The sequence below is a fragment of the Vanacampus margaritifer genome, chromosome 2 (genome assembly GCF_051991255.1).
Source record: "Vanacampus margaritifer isolate UIUO_Vmar chromosome 2, RoL_Vmar_1.0, whole genome shotgun sequence".
Classification (NCBI taxonomy): domain Eukaryota; kingdom Metazoa; phylum Chordata; class Actinopteri; order Syngnathiformes; family Syngnathidae; genus Vanacampus; species Vanacampus margaritifer.
Window position 1 is genome coordinate 12,392,728 of NC_135433.1, and position 19,074 is coordinate 12,411,801.

The 19,074-nt window shown below is 38.7% G+C and overlaps 1 protein-coding gene across 1 annotated transcript; it reads right to left on the minus strand.

Annotated features, from left to right (window-relative positions):
• Positions 1–386: 386 nt before the first annotated feature.
• On the minus strand, positions 387–18,890 carry slc17a7a (solute carrier family 17 member 7a). The gene is made up of 13 exons (XM_077558976.1): positions 18,741–18,890; positions 8,500–8,752; positions 7,464–7,582; positions 7,099–7,213; positions 6,922–7,009; positions 6,692–6,778; positions 6,452–6,594; positions 5,419–5,568; positions 4,663–4,795; positions 2,744–2,854; positions 2,545–2,672; positions 2,411–2,480; positions 387–2,186 (listed from the first exon to the last, which is right to left on the minus strand). Exons 1-13 carry the CDS (start codon positions 18,800–18,802, stop codon positions 1,894–1,896), a joined length of 1,752 nt encoding a protein of 583 aa, XP_077415102.1. The 5' UTR covers positions 18,803–18,890; the 3' UTR covers positions 387–1,893.
• Between the last annotated feature and the right edge of the window lie 184 nt (positions 18,891–19,074).

The window sequence follows — 19,074 nt, forward strand, 5'->3', positions numbered from 1 at the left end:
CAAAATAAAAACAAACAAATAAATAAATAACCACAAATGTTTTGGAGTTGATACGAAACTCAAATCGAAAATAACGTTTTTGGACGTCTACTGCCCTCTCGCGATCATAGGGAAGAACAACCACAAATACACGCACACGCACTCACACACGCTCGTTGGCCATCCCGCATTGTGACGTTCATGTTGCTGCCGCTCTCCCCCACTGCGTGCATCTGCTCTCTTATCTAATCTTTGCCTAAAATCACAGCGATAATCCCGTTTCCATCTGCCCCGAGAGAAAGAGACAGGAAACTGACATTGCCCTATAGCTGTGAACAATGATTGACTAAATGAAAAGAAAGAAAGGAAGGAAAACCAAGTAAAACATACAACTGACACGTGTAAAATAGCCGTTTAGGTTTTATTATACACAAGAATATTTCACATTATATATCCTTTGTACACTAAACATTTTCCAAATTGTTTGCATCTTAAAGTATTCAAGATTGAATTGTTTATACACTAGTTCTCATCACGTTTCAACACATTTCATTGAGATTGAGGAAAGCAACATTGGAATGGCCATAAACGCAGACAAAGAAGAACATGGATTAAAAACACACTGATACAACACTGAAAACTGAAAATCTTCACAGGAATAATCATCCCAAAATTTCCCTTGTAAAATTAAACAAACCCTTGTAAATAGTTAACATTCCAGCAGTGTATTATGTCCCATCAAAATCACAATTTCAAATGAGATAATTGTCCTGAAAAAAAAAAGACCAAATGTCAAAATTGATTGCTGTGTGAGAACATGCAGAGTGCATCTTTGTACGTGCGTTTTGTGTGTGTGTGCACGTAAACACGCCTCATGTCTTAGTCTCTTGGCTCTATGTGCTGGTACACAGAGCTCCCTGTGACTCCATTACCCAGCTGCCATTGCATCAGGATTGTCACTTTGGGAAATAAAAGCAACCTCACCCTCTTATAATCATTTGATGTCAAGTAGACATTGGTACCAAATTGTGTGCTAGCCGCTTTCTCTGCACACTGCACGGCATTGGAGTGTCATGAGACAACCACCTTGTGTATGAGTGTGTTAAAGGAGGGATGGCGGGGGAGTGCACGGCTGTGCTCATTATAACATGCTCACTGCACAACGTTTCAGCACCTGTACCCAACTGACACAACAACACACTCACTACCATTGATTTCAAAATGGCTGCCTTTCAGGAATGAGAGAAGACAAAACAGGACGTGTGACGAAAATAAGGCAAACACAACACGCATCATGTTTGGACTATTTTGCGCCAGTTAGGTGACAACAGTTAACAGTACTTTACTCTTCACGTCAAATGAAGTGTGACCCATGAGCCTAGATGGGCATGACCTAGTTAGGTCACAGACACAGGTGAGCTTCATCTAGATGCCACATGTGTCAAATGTGCGCTATACAACAAATAAGCACCTTTGTCCTCTGTGATTTAGATGTTTCGAAGTCACATGATACCCATTTTATGAGGGGGGGGGGGGGGGGATCAGGAAAAAAAATCATTGTGTGCTTAAGTTTGTGTGTGGAGTTCATCACTATTCATCATGAACATTATTCTCATTTAAAACCGCGGTCATGCATTCCTTGAAAAAAGAAACAAGTGGCGCTTAAATATTCGATTGGAAATACAACACAAGGGAGATGCTTGCTGCACTTCCTCTTCCAGATGGAAATGGACCAATCACAGCGAGCCGTGCATCGGGGAGGATGTCTGGGGGATGAGATGAGCATGTAAATACTGGATGTGATTCTGTCAAATCCGACACGGTAACTTTTGTAATTGTGCAAAAGTTGTCTTCCCTTCCTGTTTTCATTCTTGATCTCGTTTTGTACACATTTGTGCGAGGACAGTCTCTCGTCTACGTCATCTTCATCTCCTTGACCCCACTGCACTTGTATGAGTTGTATCCAGGCGGCTGCACGTACTCCTCAGATTTATCCCAGTCCGTCACCCAGCCGGCCCCGCCTCCTCCGGACCCTCCGCCATTGGAACCGACCCCCTGTTGGCTCATGGCGCCGTACTGGCCGCCGCCGGTGCGGTAGAGTTCCTCCGTCTCGTTGGCCAGCTCGTCTTCGTCGATGATGCCGCACTTTTCCTGGCTGGTGTCTTCGATGTCGGCCCATGGCTGCTTTTCTCCCGATGCGAAGAGTCCTGAAAAGAAGAAAAAGGGTTTGTCTTATTTGACATTTCAGAAGCTTTGTAAACAAAATGGACGGCAAGGTGCTGAGAAGATTGTAATATTGCTTGGTGGCAGAGTAGCCACTTCTCAGTTCAACAGGCATTTTTTCCCCACATATAAAAAGTCTACACACCCCTGTTTAAATGCCAGTTTTCTGTGGTATAAAAAAAGGTGTGAAATCCCAGTGAAGGCCTACCATAGAAAACGACTCCTCCGTAGTGAACCAGGGATGCTATAAGGAAGACGTACTGCCACTCCTCTCGTGTCTGAAATGAAGAGAAAATCCCGTTACAATTTGACCACATTCTACCCAGCAATGCCGTTTCTTACCTTATGTTTGGTCATGGCTCCCACTATAAGAGGACACACCATTCCAGACAATGTTCCCACCCCGTTTGAGATGCCCATTAGAATGCTGGCGTATCGAGGCGCAATGTCCAAATGATTGACATTAAAACCTGAATGCGGCAACAAGCAAAAATTACAAATACAATCATTTCCACTGAGCACATTGTCATATCTCTCGTACCTGAGATAGCAAAGCCGCTAAAGCCAACGGCAAGCACCAGGAATGAGATGGCAACAACTTTTGTGTGAGAATATCCCACCACTAGTAGGAGGGTGGCCTCCATGCCAAAACCTGAAAACAGAGTTAACATTTCAACACTTCAACCTTATGATAATGTATTTATTGCATTGAAATAGTTCACATGTACACACACCAGACACTTTATTAGGTACGCTTGCATGAATCAAACGATTCACTTTAAGAGCTGCATGAAAAATGTTGACTCATCAATGAGTGAGATGCCAATGCCAATGTTTTTAAAAGATTGATTCTTTTTTAAATTACATTTGAGATTAATTGATGAATCAGGTTAAAAAACAACAACATTCTATCCAAGTTTCCGTTCCTTTAGTATAAAAAACAGGACAGTATTTCAATTTTTTTCAATTGGCAGTGCAGTAAATGCACAAACGTACATCATGATTCAGTTTTGATTTGGCCTGTAATGTGCAGTGTTAAAGAAAGGGGGAGGGGAAGCTGCACAGCACTCAGGTTAGTCTAGTTGGCTACGAGCTGCAGGTAATCCTTTTTTATGGTCGCCATTTAAAGGCATTAGTCGACATACAGTATGCCGATCACTAGTAGCACTTTTCTACTGAAATCGGCCAATTGCGATCGGTGGCCGTTCGAGCTGAGCTCCTCTCAGGGCTGGACTGGCTATTTGGCATGAAGGGTAGATGCCCGGTGGGCCGGTGTCTCTTGGTGCCGATGCCGTGCTATTTAAGGAGAGGAAGCAGCCCATTAACCCGTTTATAATATAGAAACATCAACATTAGTGGCAGAACTACATAGTAGCCGCAGGTGCTCAGGAGTCGGGCTGGACCGCTGGGCCTATGTCAAAATGCCAGGGCCAATTTTGTGTGTCAGTCAGGCCCTGGCTCCACTACAGCATCAATGTTGCATTCAACAAAACTGCAAAGTTGAAATTTTCCAGGAAAAGTGCTTTTTAACTTGATATGAAATTGCACACTGTAAAAAAACACACAAAAAAAGTAGGACCTCAAAATTTCAAAGCAACAAACTTTGTCAAAAATTTTAGATTGGGCAATTTAACGATAGGTTTTTACGTTTTTGCTTTTGTAAAAGTTGGCTTTACCGCATTTCACAACAAAGAATTAAGAGTTTACAGAACTTTATATTGAACTCCAATTTAACTCATTCACTGCCAATGACAGCTATAGACGGCAAAAATTCATTGTAACTATTTCTACCAGTTTAACTTTTTTTCCACTTTTGTTAACAAGCGTATGACAACCTAGAAAAAAATATTGTACATTTAGAACAGATATATAAAAAAATTATTAACTGTGAGTTAACTATTGAAATCATACAATGACGCCATTAAAAAAGAAAAGAAAAGAAAAGATCATTAAAAATTAGGGGTGTCAGGCGAGTACATTTTTTTTATGGTAATTAATCATATGACTTCACTAGTTAACTCACAATCGCAAATTTTATATCTGTTCTAAATGTACAATAAAAAAAATCTAGGTTTTCATACTCTTGTTAACAAAAGTGGATTCTTTTTTTTAACAAATAGAAATAGTTAAAATGAATTTTTGACGTCTATAGCCGTCAGATGAAGCAACAGATGAAGTTGTCTGTTTTACTGTGCTAACTAACATTGTTGCCACAAATATCAATAAAATACATATTAAAGTTTTTCCAACTTAAATGACTGTTTTAGGGTGAAAAATACAAAATTTTCCAAGTGTGGTGTGTAAAAATATTGGCAGTTATCCAATCCAACTATAGTATTAAAGGTAGACAAAAACAATACATTTTCTCGTAGGGACGATATGCATTCTAAAAGTCTATTCCATTATTTGTGAAACTGCATTTTGAATGTGTATGCAGTGAATGCAAAATGCAAAAGTCACCTCCACAGTTCATGAGCTTCCTGACATTGGTGGTGGTCATCAGGTTGTGGGTTCGAAGGTAGTCGGCCAGCTGGCCTCCTACAGGAACGATTATGGTCATCACTAGATGAGGCAAAGCTGACACCATGCCCACCTGAAAAGTGGGCATATCGATCAACTTTCATCCACACTTTAAGTGAGAATCAACATTAATCATTACCATCCAGCCAGCCATTTTCTACCTCCCACAGCGGACACTAGACAGTTGCCAGTCAATCATACGTCAGTGTGTGACTCCCATTCCATTCAACCAACCATGCATGTTTTTGGAATGTGGAAGGAAGCCGTAGAAGAACACTCAAGTACACAAACTCAATGGCCAAAATCGAGATTCAAACCCAGAACCTGTGAACTGTGAGGTAGACGTGCTAGCTCTTTGACTGCCAAAAACGTTAAATAACGTTTAGTAAAATCCTATGGAGGAGTGCCAAAGACGTTAAAAGACGTTTGTTTCAAAACAGAGGTGAAACTAACCATTTTCTATTGTTGATTACTGAAGAACGGAATAAGGTAGAAACAAACTTTTTTTCCTGATAAAAGATGAGAGTCCAATCTTTCATTTGGTAGTATGTGTGTTTCCATAGTCCAAACACATAATTTTCTGTGGACCTTGAAAGATCAGTCAAAATGCTTAAATCGGCTGGCACCCACGGCATCCCTTTTCTGAAAACGTCTGGCAGTCAAAGAGCTAGCCACATGGTCTGTAGTGCCGCCCACCTTGCTGATCTCAAAGCCAAAAACTTCTTCGAAGTAGGCCGGCTGGCTGATGAGCAGCAGGTAGAAGGTCCAACTCCTGCAGAAGTTGGCCACGATGATGGCGTAGACAGGCATGGAGGTGAAGAACTGCCTCCACGGCGTCTTAAATTTCTGCCACCAATGAGAACGAAATGTGAGTAGGATGCACTCATGACACTTGACATGAGATTGCGTATATATATATATATATATATATATATATATATATATATATATATATATATTTAGGGGTGTGCCAAAAAATCGATTCTCATTTAGTACGATTCAGAATCGATTTTAAATGTCCCAAAATCAATTTTATTTAATTTATATCATACTGTCTTCCCTTTGTTTGTGTGTGTCTTTATTGGGAGTGCTGCTCATGTTGTACCCGATTTGGCCACATAGGGGCAGTGTGGTTCCACGCAGTCTGAAACACTGTTAAGTTGTAGCCACATTAGAGAGTAGAAGGAAAAAGTCACAATCAAGTTATTCCAATCCGGGTAGCGCGCTAATTAGCATTAGCGAGTCAGACTGGAGTAGATCATTACGATTCCTTGCACATCTATAGATTGAAGCAAAAATCATTGTCAATCGAATCATTTTGAATCAAAAATAGTTCCCAAACGAAAATCGATTTCGAATCGAATCGCACACCCAAAAATCGGAATCGAATCAAATCAAATCGTGAGGCATTCAAAGATTCCCACCCCTACTGAATAATATTAATGCGTGTAAGTAAAATTCAAAGTTCTGAGCCTCTGGCTTATTTTCAATTCCTGCCCCAAGTTTTTATACGGTACATAGCACATAATTAACAGAGTAGACTGGAGTAGATCATTACAATTCCTTGCACATCTATAGATTGAAGCAAAAAGTCATTGTCAATCAAATCATTTTGAATCGAAAATCGTTCCCAATCGAAAATCGATTCTGAATCGAATCGCGCACCCAAAAATCGGAATGGAATCGATGTGTGCCCACATGTAGTGGATTTGTACTGATAAAGATGGACCTGAAGTGGGTTGAGAAACGTCGCTGAATCGCCGATTGCATCTTCTATGTACTTCCTCTCTTCTGGTGTGATAGTGGGATGGGCAGCTGGACTCTCGTAGGACACCAGGAACCAGAACAAGTACCAGAATATCCCAAAACTGCCTGGGGAAGTCCAATAGTTTAAGAAGAAATGCAAATAATAGCATGTGTGTAGTACTAGAGGCTGGTTATGAATACACGCGGCTATAGGGATGCTCACCATAGACGTAGAATACAGAAGGCCACCCAGTGTATTGCACCAGTATCCCAGCTAAAGGCATGGCCACCACAGCCCCTGCATAGGATCCTACAAGTACAACAAATTATTATATTATATTATATATTATATATTTATCCAGTAACAGATCAAATGTGTTGTCCTTTAATCACATGGCCATCAAAACAGAATTCATAGGATACATTCCAGGTATAATTTAGATACTAGCTTACCACAAAAGGCGGTGGTGGCTAATCGACTTCTCTCTAGGGGAGGAGCCCACTTTGCCCAGATGCCGTGGCAGGCCGGGTAGGACACACCCTGCAGGACAGGACGCAGGACAGGACGCAAGCCAGTCAGGGAAGAGTGAGACATGCTCAATGTCCCCGAAACACGTCATCCGAGCATACCTCAACAAGACCTTGACATATTCTGACCAGTATGACGCAGCTGTAATGGCAGCGAGCGGCAGATGGGATCAGCATGTTGAGGGTGGACGTGGCCACGATGGCAAAGCCAAACACTCTTGAACACACAAGGACAAAACAAAACTGCCTCAGAAGGTGCCGGGAACAATAACAGCGGTTGGACAGAATGAAATGTGAAAAACAAACAAAAAAACAATCACATGCTAACTTATGGATAAGAATCACTGAACTAGATCATGTATTTGTTTTTCCAGTAATGGATTATGAGACTCAACTTTTCTTGTCATTGTCAGCACAACAAATTGTTTCAAATGCGCTCGTTGAGACGTTGCCATGACGCAAATCACCTGTTGGCTGCAAATTTCTGACATATGAAACCGCCGGGGATCTGCGTGACGATGTAGCCCCAGAAGAAGGAGCCGTGGATCATGCCCACTGTCTCCGGATCCCAACTGAACTGTGCAGCCTGAAGAGAAGGAAGAATGACCTTGGCCACTCAAAGACAAGGACACGCGGCACTCTTTCACTCTCGTGCTAATATGTTCACTTTTTGGTTTTACACAAGTGCGACAGTCTATATTTGAATGTCATTCAAGTCAACCTAAAAAACGTTCTTGACAATAATATGTTCTATGCAGCCCCACTAGTCTAAATACAGTATTCTGGTCAATAGTGCGAGCAAAATCCAGCAGTTTTTAATCAATATCAGAAGGCGGCCATTTTGCCACTTGCTGTGGAGTGAAAATGACATCACAGTTGCTCAGGTCTCAGGTAACAACCAATACCGGCTCAGTTTCAGAGAACAGGTGAGCTGTGATTGGTTGTTGCCTGAGCAACTGTGATGTCATCTTCAATCGACAATAAGAGGCAAAATGGCCGCCCCCAGAGATGGATAAAGGCCTCAGGCTCACTTGTTTTCTGCGTTTGGTCAGTAAACTGAGCCATAATTGGTCGTTACCTAAACCCTAGTAAAGGTGATGTCATCTTCAGTCGAAAGCAAGTGCAAATATGTGTTTTTAAATGTATATGGCTAATTGTACATAAAAATAATAATAATGAAGTTACCAAATTCATTTTGGACAAAACATTAACTTTTTACTGCTGAAAATGGTGCAGTGAGTCAAGTATCGCTTCAGAGGAGAAGTCAAACCCCCCAAAATTTCTTGACAACAATATGTTCTATGCTGCCCCACTAGTCTAAATACGGTAATCTGTATAATATTGCATTAGTGGAATGTGAGTTAAGCAGCAGTTTTGATCAATATTAGAAGGCGACCATTTTGCCACTTATTGTCAAGAGAAAATGACTTCACAGTTGCTCAGGTGACAACCAATCACCCGAGCTCATTTCTAACCACCGATCCTGTATTGCTGCACGCTTACCACCAGCACTTCCTTGTTGCCTTTGTAGACAGTGTGGTCGTTGACCATGCTGACAATGGCCACGCCCAGATTGCAGCGAATGCCAAAGGAGATGCAGAAGCCCAGGCCTGAGAGGATGGCAATGATGTAGCGTCTGGGCATGCCAAAGCAGGTACAGTCCACCACGGGCAGCTCCTTCTCCTGCACCAGCTCGGGACGGCCCTCGGCGGACAGCTCGATGGTTTCTCCATTGGGTTGCTGCTTGTCAATCAACCTGACAGGACAGGTGACCATTGCCAAATATTAACGTGGGAACTTCACTCAAACCTTTGGCACATACAGGGCGATTGAAAAGTATATATTATGTGTCAATTAATTTCTCATCCTTTGTGTAGTTTTTTTTTTAACTCATTCACTGCCATTGACGGCTGTAAACGTCCAAAATTTATTTGAACTATTTCTATTAGTTTAACATTTTTTTCCCATTTTTGTTAACAAGAGTATGAAAGCATTTAGAACAGATATAAAATTTGTGATTCATTGTGAGCTAATTAGTGAAGTCATGCGGTTAATTACAATTTAAAAAAATGTAATCGCCTGACGAGATGATGATTAGAAATTTTGGGCGTCAGGCGATTACATTTTTTAATCGTAATTAATCGCATGACTTACTCACGATTAAGCACAAATTTGATATCTGTTCTAAATGAACAATTAAAAAATATTCTAGGTTTTCATACTCTTGTTAACAAAATTAGAAAAATATGTTAAACTAATAGAAATAAAAAAGTCATGCGATTAATTACGATTACAAATTTTAATCGCCTGATGCCCCTAATTTTTTATAATCTTTTCTTTTAATTTTTAATAATCTATTATTTTATTTTTTTAAAGAAAAGATTATTACAAATTAGGGGTAATAAGCGATAGGCGATTACAATTTTTAATCGTAATTTATTGCATGACTGCACAAGTTAACTCACGATTAATCACACATTTTATATCTGTTCTAATACAATTAAAACATATTATAGGTATTCATTTTTTCACTTTTGTTAACAAGAGTATGAAAAACTAGAAGGAAATTATTGTACATTTAGAACAGATATAAAATTTGTGATTAGTCGTGAGTTAACTATTGAAGTCATGCGATTAATTACAATTTAAAAAAATGTAATCGCCTGACGAGATGATGATTAGAAATTTTGGGCGTCAGGCGATTACATTTTTTAATCGTAATTAATCGCATGACTTACTCACGATTAAGCACAAATTTGATATCTGTTCTAAATGAACAATTAAAAAATATTCTAGGTTTTCATACTCTTGTTAACAAAAGTAGAAAAAATGTTAAACTAATAGAAATAAAAAAGTCATGCGATTAATCACGATTACAAATTTTAATCGCCTGATGCCCCTAATTTTTTATAATCTTTTCTTTTCATTTTTTTATTTTTAATAATCTTTTATTTATTTATTTTTTATAGAAAAGATTATTACAAATTAGGGGTAATAAGCGATAGGCGATTACAATTTTTAAGCGTAATTAATTACATGACTGCACAAGTTAACTCACGATTAATCACACATTTTATATCTGTTCTAATACAATTTAAAATATTATAGGTATTCTTTTTTTTCACTTTTGTTAACAAGAGTATGGAAAACTAGAAGAAAATTATTGTACATTTAGAACAGATATAAAATTTGTGATTAGTCGTGAGTTAACTATTGAAGTCATGCGATTAATTAGAAATTACACATTTTAATCGCCTGACGATAATCTTTTCTTAAAAAAAGAAGATTATTTAAAAAAAAATGTCTAGGTTTTCATACTATTGTTCACAAAAGTGGAAAAAAATTGTTAAACTAATAGAAATAGTTTAAATGATTTTTTGACGTTTATAGCCATCAAAGGCAGTGAATGAGTTCATGTATACATTTGAAAATGAAATGCGGTGCCCAGAATTTCCGTCAAATCACATGACCACATGATTGTGGTCTCAAAAAGAAAAGCCCACCGTTAGTTAGCAGACATCTGTGTACGACAGCACACACGCACACCATATACTGCCGTTTTTTTTCTTTCTTTCGTGACTGCATGTTTTTGTGTCTGTGTGCAACCACACTTGTGTGTCACATGCACACTTTGCGTTGAGTTTGATCCAATTAGTCAGTGAGCTGGACAGTGATGTATAGAATCGAGTGCAATCATCACAAGGATGTGTTCTTGTATTGGAGATTTGGCTTTTGTTTTGTCACGGGCAAGCAATAAATGGTCCAAAATGAATCATTCCTCTCGTGTTCTCAACACTACCGTGTGATTCTCACTCACACACACACAACATGGGGCAAGTCACATTCTGACACTGGTTCATTATTGATGCCTTTTTGGATGAGATAAATAATTCAGCATAGCTTTTTATACTGTAATGTGTCACTATGCATCTATCTGCCTGCATGGCTGTCTGTCCGTGTATCTGCAGTTAACTCCCTCCCCCAGCTCACTTATTGCAGGCTTAGCATCACTTTTTTTTTCCAATTGTATTTTTATTTTTGAACTGTATGTATAAATTAAGAAATGACAAAAGTGTGAATCCTATACTTTTTAAAAGCGGTATTTTAGAATTTGTGGGAGATTATCTACATCTGCATCCTCCCTCCTCCTCACTGGAGCTCTCCCTCGTAATCTGTCACAACATTGAGATTAGGATTATAAAAATGATTGACTTCCGGAAATGAATATGGAGTGGCAAAGTAGTGCAGGGCGTGGTTTCCCTATGACGACATATAGCTGTATTATGGCCTCGGATTTATTCATTGGATGTCGGCTCTTGCTTTCAATTGCATTATTCAACATATGTACAAAGGTGTTTCCGCTTTGTGATTAGAGCACTGGCCTTGTAAACCAGAAGGGTTGTGGGTTCAATTCTAGGTAGGGTCTTATGGCTTTGTGAATTTCCCTCAAAATCAATCTTGCGGATGATAATATATAAAGATAATATAATACATAGTCAGTTATTTTGGAAAATGGAAAGTGGAAAAAAAAATCAAATTCATCATAAATTTCTGTGATATTCATTTTTTAACCATAATCATAATCATGATTATTTAGTGTTTTCGCTGTTATATTCAGCGTCTATTGTTATGCATTAGATCAATTTCATATTAGTCAGTATATTTATTCATGTATAGTATTTATTTAGTAATTGAATATAAATTGTATGTATTTATGCAAGGTAACAGCATACGCATCAATGTTGTGCGAGTACAGATACCAGGTATCGGTGTCAGGCCAACACTCAGCCTTATTTCAAGGTTTTGGTACTTGCGACAGCAGCCGATACCAGTATCAATCACCCTCTTGTGGTCGTTTTACAAATCCCATTAAATTCATGCAATTGCAAGGAAAAATGCTATACGGGAACATATAAGCCTTTCTTTAAAATTATCTCTCATTGTTTGTATTTAGGGGGGAATTTTATGTATCAAAAGTATTATCGGTACTTAGTATCGGTATTGGTGATTACTGAAGAGTTGAGTACTCATGAAAGAAGGGGTATCAACCATCCCTTATTAGTTCAATTCATTTTATGGTATCAGTACTTAGTATCGGGAACTATTCGAGGACTCATACTGGTATTAGCCTGAAAAAAAGTGGTATTGAACATCCCTAGATCAATTCTATATAGTTAATCACATTTATCGGTTACAATTGTCATTATTATACAATCAGACCCACACTTGAAGTCTGTCCTAAGAAGGCGTAAATATATTATTATGAACAAGCGATGAATCATCCTGCTGCCTCGTCCTGCGCAAACGTACCGATTGGCCTCCTGAAATCCGACTTAAGTGCAACGGAAGCATCCTCATTAGACGCTGAGACAGATTGCAGCCTGACACTTGCACATATGCTACCAGCTAACGAGGCTAGCCCAAAGCCAAAACGACTCTTAATTACAGCTGCTTCACACTAAAGGATAATCGTGGTGTCATGTGCTTTGGAAATGTCCCAAAACAGCTCGCGTATTTGCTTACTGTTTAGGAGTGAAATGGGAACCATTTGTCACATCTGTGTACAGCTTCCACATTGTGAGAACAGCTGGACAGAAAGAGGAAGTGTCTATCACACTAATGTATGCTGTAGGACTAAATATTGCACTTGACGTACCTTTTCCAAGGCTAAAGGACACAAGAATGCTACTAAACTATTAACTCATTCACTGCCATTGACGGCTGTAAACGTCAAAAATTAATTTGAACTATTTCTATGAGTTTAACATTTTTTTTCCATTTTTGTTAACAAGAGTATGAAAACCTAGACACTTTTTAAAAAAAAAAATTAAAAAAATTTTTTGGGGGGAAGAAAAGATTATTAGAAATTAGGGCCATTTGGCGAAGGCGATTAAATTATTAAAAAATAGGGGCGTCAGGCGATTAAAATTTGTAATTGTAATTAATCGCATGACTTCACTAGTTAACTCACAATTAATCACAAATTTGATATCTGTTCTAAATGTACAATAATTTTCTTCTAGGTTTTCATACTCTTGTTGACAAAAGTGAAAAAAAAGTCAAACTAATAGAAATACTTCAAATAAATTGTTGACGTCTATAGCCGTCAATGGCAGTGAATGAGTTAAGGTGGAGGGTAGAAAAGCAGTAGCAAGTCAAGCCATTCCAGCCTTTGTTATACTCACGTAGTATAGCAAAGAGACAGGAGCTCTGAGGAGCTCTCAGCTGGTAACAGCTAATGAGCAAGGTAGGAGGCCTCTGACCTCGGGTCCTTTGGAATAACATAATTACAATTGCAACAACAGTAAGAGCCGGGAGGGACTCTGCATCTCCACTCCAACACCGGAAGTCTTTGCACGCTCACTTTGAAACTTGGATTCAACTTCTGAGGACGTCACGTGGTGCGACTGACAGCGATGAGCATTGCAATTATAGAAAACTTAAATAACTATAAATAAAAATTAAAAAAAAGCAAAATAACAGCAGGCAATGCCGTGCAATTCAAAATCAATATTTGTCTAGTTGACTAATAAAATAAATAAAAAAATAAAATAAAAGTTCTGCTCTGACCAACCAATCAGAGGATTGGAAAACTCTGATGTCATCGAAGACCAGCAGCCTGGCCCTGTTAGGACGAATTTGACATGTGATTGGTGAAACAAACAGTCCCATTGCTATTATAGTTTACATTTCATTAGCCAGCAATATTGATTTTAAATTATTACAATTTCTTGGAACAAACATGAGAATTTTGGTTGTAACCGAAGGCCAATGCTTCTGATAGTGTTTTAAGTGAAAAGGCCTTCCTGGCCATGAAAGCTCGCCACAACTAAAATAAAAAAATAATAATAAAAAAGAAGAGAAAAAGAAACGATTCTATTTTCTAATACCGTTCTGTAAAATTGTTACATATTGGTGCGTTTATTTGCCTCAAGAACATTTTACGTTGACCATGACTCACATGTTGGCTGGTGACCTGTGACCTTTGTTCTCCTGTATATTAAATCATGAATTCACTGAGTGTTCTCTGTAATCCTCTCATAAGAGGATGATGGAGGGAGAGAGAGCGCCAGGAAGGCTGACAGCAAATATATTATATAACAGCAGACGCCTTCCTCATTAGTCGCCATGTGCCACAATTGATCAAGCATTGTTAACGATATAAAAACCCAACGCGTCGAGGAATTTATTTCTGGATTTTCCTTAGTTGTGCGATCTCTGGTGCTACTTCCGTGAGCCGTGCGCTCTCCCTGAAGTGAACAGATTGGGTCTCGGTGGGAATGTGTCACCCAGGGAGACACCCTCCCCGTCCTCATCCTGTCACACCGTGCACCCCCTCCCCCCTCCTCTCTCATACACCCCGTGATACACATGTCGTTTTTCATACACTCTATTATCCGAATAATCTGGAAGTCAATGTCGAAATCTTAATGCTTAATTATACACCCATCAGACACTTCATTAGGTACGCTTGCACCATCAGATGCCACCCCCCAACAAAAACATTATTAACAATATATTCATGATGCCATTCTAAATAATGTAACAATAAAGCTCTTGCTTCGAATCTGATTAGATTGCATATGCAACTGATGCTTGCGAATACGTTCGCGTCTGCATGTAATCTCCACGTGTGCGTGCAGCCACAGTGCTTTTAATCTCCACATACAGGATGGACATCACGTATATGAACAGCTAGTGTTTGATCATGCCCTCCATAGCAGCCTTAAGTATGGACAAAAGGCCAAGAGATGGCAAACACATTTATTAATTTTCCCCCTGTAACTGATCTAAATAAGAAACGGAAATACAGTAACAGAATGATGCAGCGCAGTTCTACAACCCTGCAAACTAAAACCACAAGAAGACGGATTTTGTTCAATTAATATCTCTAGAATGTGTCAATCCAAAACTAGGAAGCTGTGATAGATATTTATTGGAAGTGAAGGATGGATAGATAGATAGATAGATAGATAGATAGATAGATAGATAGATAGATAGATAGATAGATAGATAGATAGATAGATAGATAGATAGATAGATAGATAGATAGATAGATAGAAAGATAGATAGATAGATAGATAGATAGTGAAAGAGGAATAAAATTATTTGTCCTCTTTGCGTGTTCCAAAATTTGAAGACAGATTTAATGTAAGAAAAAACACCTTTGCAAAAATGATTTTTTAATCTAACAGAGATCTCTGGACACTCAAACAGCCTCTAATTCATCACTTAAACAGGTGGGATTCAGAGCGTCGAAATGTGTCTCTTCCGCGTGTACAATGGCTTCTTATAGTTAAAAGACCTCCTCTCTTTAATTTGTAGACAAAGCATATCTCTGGGTACTTTTCCATGAGCGATGGCGAAAACAGAGTCAGGAGTGCGTGTTCGAAACAGATTCTGTTCTCAAGGACCAAATGTGTTTTCGCACAAAGCGCTGAGAAGGAACTTTTTTAGACTAAATAGTATGTCCCATCTTAAGGTCAGATTATACCGAAATCAACACCATCTGCTCTGCACAGGACACAAAACATTTCGACAAGGTTAATATAAAGAATTAAAATGTTAATAATGTGTAACAATGGTTAATATATGAAATGAAAAATTTAAAATGTTATAATATCTATCAATAGATAGATAGATGGATGGATGGATGCAAAAGGTGGAAAAAGATGGCAAAGTAAACTACAATTCCCAAACGGCCTTTTGAACGTACTTCTTCCATACAGCCGTATGCTAACCTCGAAACAAGTACATTTAAAATGAGCTCACGTGGCAAAGGTGAAAACGAAGGACATTTTCGTGATCATTCTAGTTAGTTTTAGGCAAGGCAGCTTTATTTATATAGTGCATTTCATACACAAGGTAACTCAATGGGCTTCGCATATTAAAAGTACAGCATTTACAAACAAAACAGTTAAAAGCAAACTAAAGGGAAAAAAAAGTATCTTACAATAATTACTCAAATAATGTACGGTGAAAATAATTTTATTAAGGCTTTAAAAGGCCTTAACTCATATACTGCCATTGACGGCTATAAACGTCAAAAAATCATTTGAACTATTTCTATTAGTTTTTTCCCACTTTTGTTAACAAGAGTATGAAAATCTAGAAAAAAAAATATTGTGCATTTAGAACATATATAAAATTTGTGATTAATCATGAGTTAACTAGTAAAGTCACGATTAATCGCAAATTTTATATCTGTTCTAAATGTACAATAAAAAATGTCTAGGTTTTCATACTCTTGTTAACAAAAGTGGAAAAAAATGAAACTAATAGAAATAGTTCAAATGATTTTTTGACGTTTATAACCGTCAATGGCAGTGAATGAGTTAATAATAGGTAAGGAGTGGGAAAGGCATAGTTTTTAACCTGAAAACCTTAAAAGCATCAACTTGGGACTCACTTCATTTCTCCTGGCAGCTTATTCCATTTGAATGCAACATAACGCCTAAATACTGCTTCACCATGTTTGTTTTGAAATCTGGGCTCCACCAATTGACCTGATTCTGACCGACCTCAGAGCTCTACCGGGTTTATATTCAATTAGTAATTCATTCATGAATTCACGACCTAACATATTCAGTAATTTATAGACCAACGTCAGGAATTCAAAGTCTACTCCACACCTGACATGGAGGCGGAGCCAGTGTACAGGACTGAAGTAATATGCTCTGATAGCTTGTGCGGTGCTCTGATTGAGCTGCAGCTGTTTGATGCTCTTTTGATGAGTCCAATAAGAAGACCGTTACAATCATCGAGTCGACTTTAGTTAGTTTTATAAACGCAACATGTAGTTTCAGTTGGTTATCTTTAAAAAGTCAGTTTTTTTTTTTAAATTAACATTAAGAAAATGTTTTTTTCCCCAATTTTAGTTGTTTCAATAAAATGTTACGCTGTCTACCATCTGCTGGATATAATGAAAAGTGGGATTCACTCATGAAGAGAACACCTCTCCAAAGATTATCATTTTAATGTGGGCAGCCAAAGGCACACCTGTGCAATGATCAAGCCACCTAATCTGTACCTTTGAGATGGAAGGATTATTATTATTATTATTATTATATTATTCAAAAGATGAAATTCCATTGTATTGTACTGAGAGAACAGAAACTCGATTAGACTAAAGCATTGTCAAATCGTCAAGCCTAAAGAGCAGCAAAAATGATCAAACAATAATTAATACACCCCAGCATAATTTGAATATTTTATCACAGCCACGATGGCACCGCGCCACTGTGCATCATAAATGAAATTGTAGCGCTCTGGCGGATGTAAAATGGATTAAAAATGGATTACCTGCTACTTTCTGCATTGCCTCGTGTGTAGCCGCAACTAACCTCTCCTTGCGGAAGCCGTCCACCGGGCGTTGGTGGAAACTTCGCAAATGTGGATGCACTCAAAATGGTGATGTTTTATATCATGTGAAATTCTACTTGTCCCTGTTGTTTATGTCGAGAGTGTGAGGTGTGAGAGGAAAAGAGTACGTTTGACCTCACAACGCTGCTGTTTATGCTTACCTAGTGGGGTTTAATATAGAAACAGGAGATGCATTTTGATGGAGGAAATCTTTAAATAATAAATGAACTTCTGGCTGCTTTCATCATGGAGGGATCACGCTTTTGTCTGTGAGCTGGTGAGATTGCTCCAACTCAAGCAAGGCAGGCAGGGGGAGGCCCTCCGCACAACACACACACATAGACATACTAGATGTGTGCCAGAGCGTCCGTACATACGTTTGTCTTGCATGTTGCCCATTTGGGCCAAAAAGGTACGCCTTCAATGTGCATGTCTGTTAATCTGCAAGCGTGATGGCATGAAAGTTGTCTCAATGGATGGATGGCGGGATGGATGAGGAGGGAGCGGCCGGAGGAAGTGACATGGGCTAGGATGGCGCGAGTGGGAGGGGAGAGTTTAGGGATTTGCGTGGCTCGACATCTGGACTGAAAAACAGGCTATTTCAGGACGGGATTTATACGTTTGCTCGCTACCTCAAATCCGAAGAGAACACAAGCTTAAAAAAGGTTATTGCACGAGCCTCTATCACTTATTTTCATCTCTAGTATGAATTGCAATGCACATATTTCATGCATCCATATGGGTGTGGAACTACAATGATATACATATATTTTTATTATTGTTATTGACTTACATAATCGTTGTGTACAAAAATATCCACACACCTGTCAGCGTTACTTTGCCTGGGTCGCCATTTAATTTGAAACCCTGCATTTGCATTTAATAAGAATCTTTTGTATGACATGTATATCTTGCGTAAAAAACATGTTGGCATCAATGTTATATTAATGTGATATGACATTACCAATTGCATATATTTTCAGAACATTCGGTGTTTTGGATGACGTCTTAAATTTTTCACTGCTCACATAAAAAAATAGCAATAACGAGCTAACGCCACAGACAAAAAGTAAATTGTTTACGCGTTTTTACACAAATAAAACATAAGGAGCACACTTTCGCCACTTTTATCGCCACTTGGTCGACATTACTGCAACTTAGTACGCAACATTGAGCCCCTTAGAACTTTTTGACGTTATCTGCACTTTTTCCCACGAGGTATGCACCATAACCTTCGTCCCATTTTTGTTGGGGGTGTTTAGTTGATTCGAAACTAACTTTTTCCGCCATCGGACTGCATACAATTCTCTCTCTCGCTCGGGATAATGTGCCGAAGTCTTGACATAGTGATTTACATAAATGTACAAAATAAAATAAAATACCTGTTAATTCTGCCCAGAGTTTTGGCCGCGACCGCCTTGAACCTGTCAGGTCGGACCTCCATCCTTCTTGCTGCTCGCAGCCGGCCCGTGTGCTCCTCTCTCGCGTGAACGCGCACAGAACACGCGCACACGCCCGACTGCTCGCTCTCGTGCCTCCCGACGAGGATGGAGGCACCATGGTGGATTTATTTATTTATAGGTGGCAGAAGTATTCACGCTTTGTACTGAATAGACAGACACTAGTGTAAAAACACTGGGAAAAGTAGAAAAACGGATTCAAGCTCTTAAATTACAAAAAGAAAAACAAAAGTAAAACGTAAAAACGACATGCGTA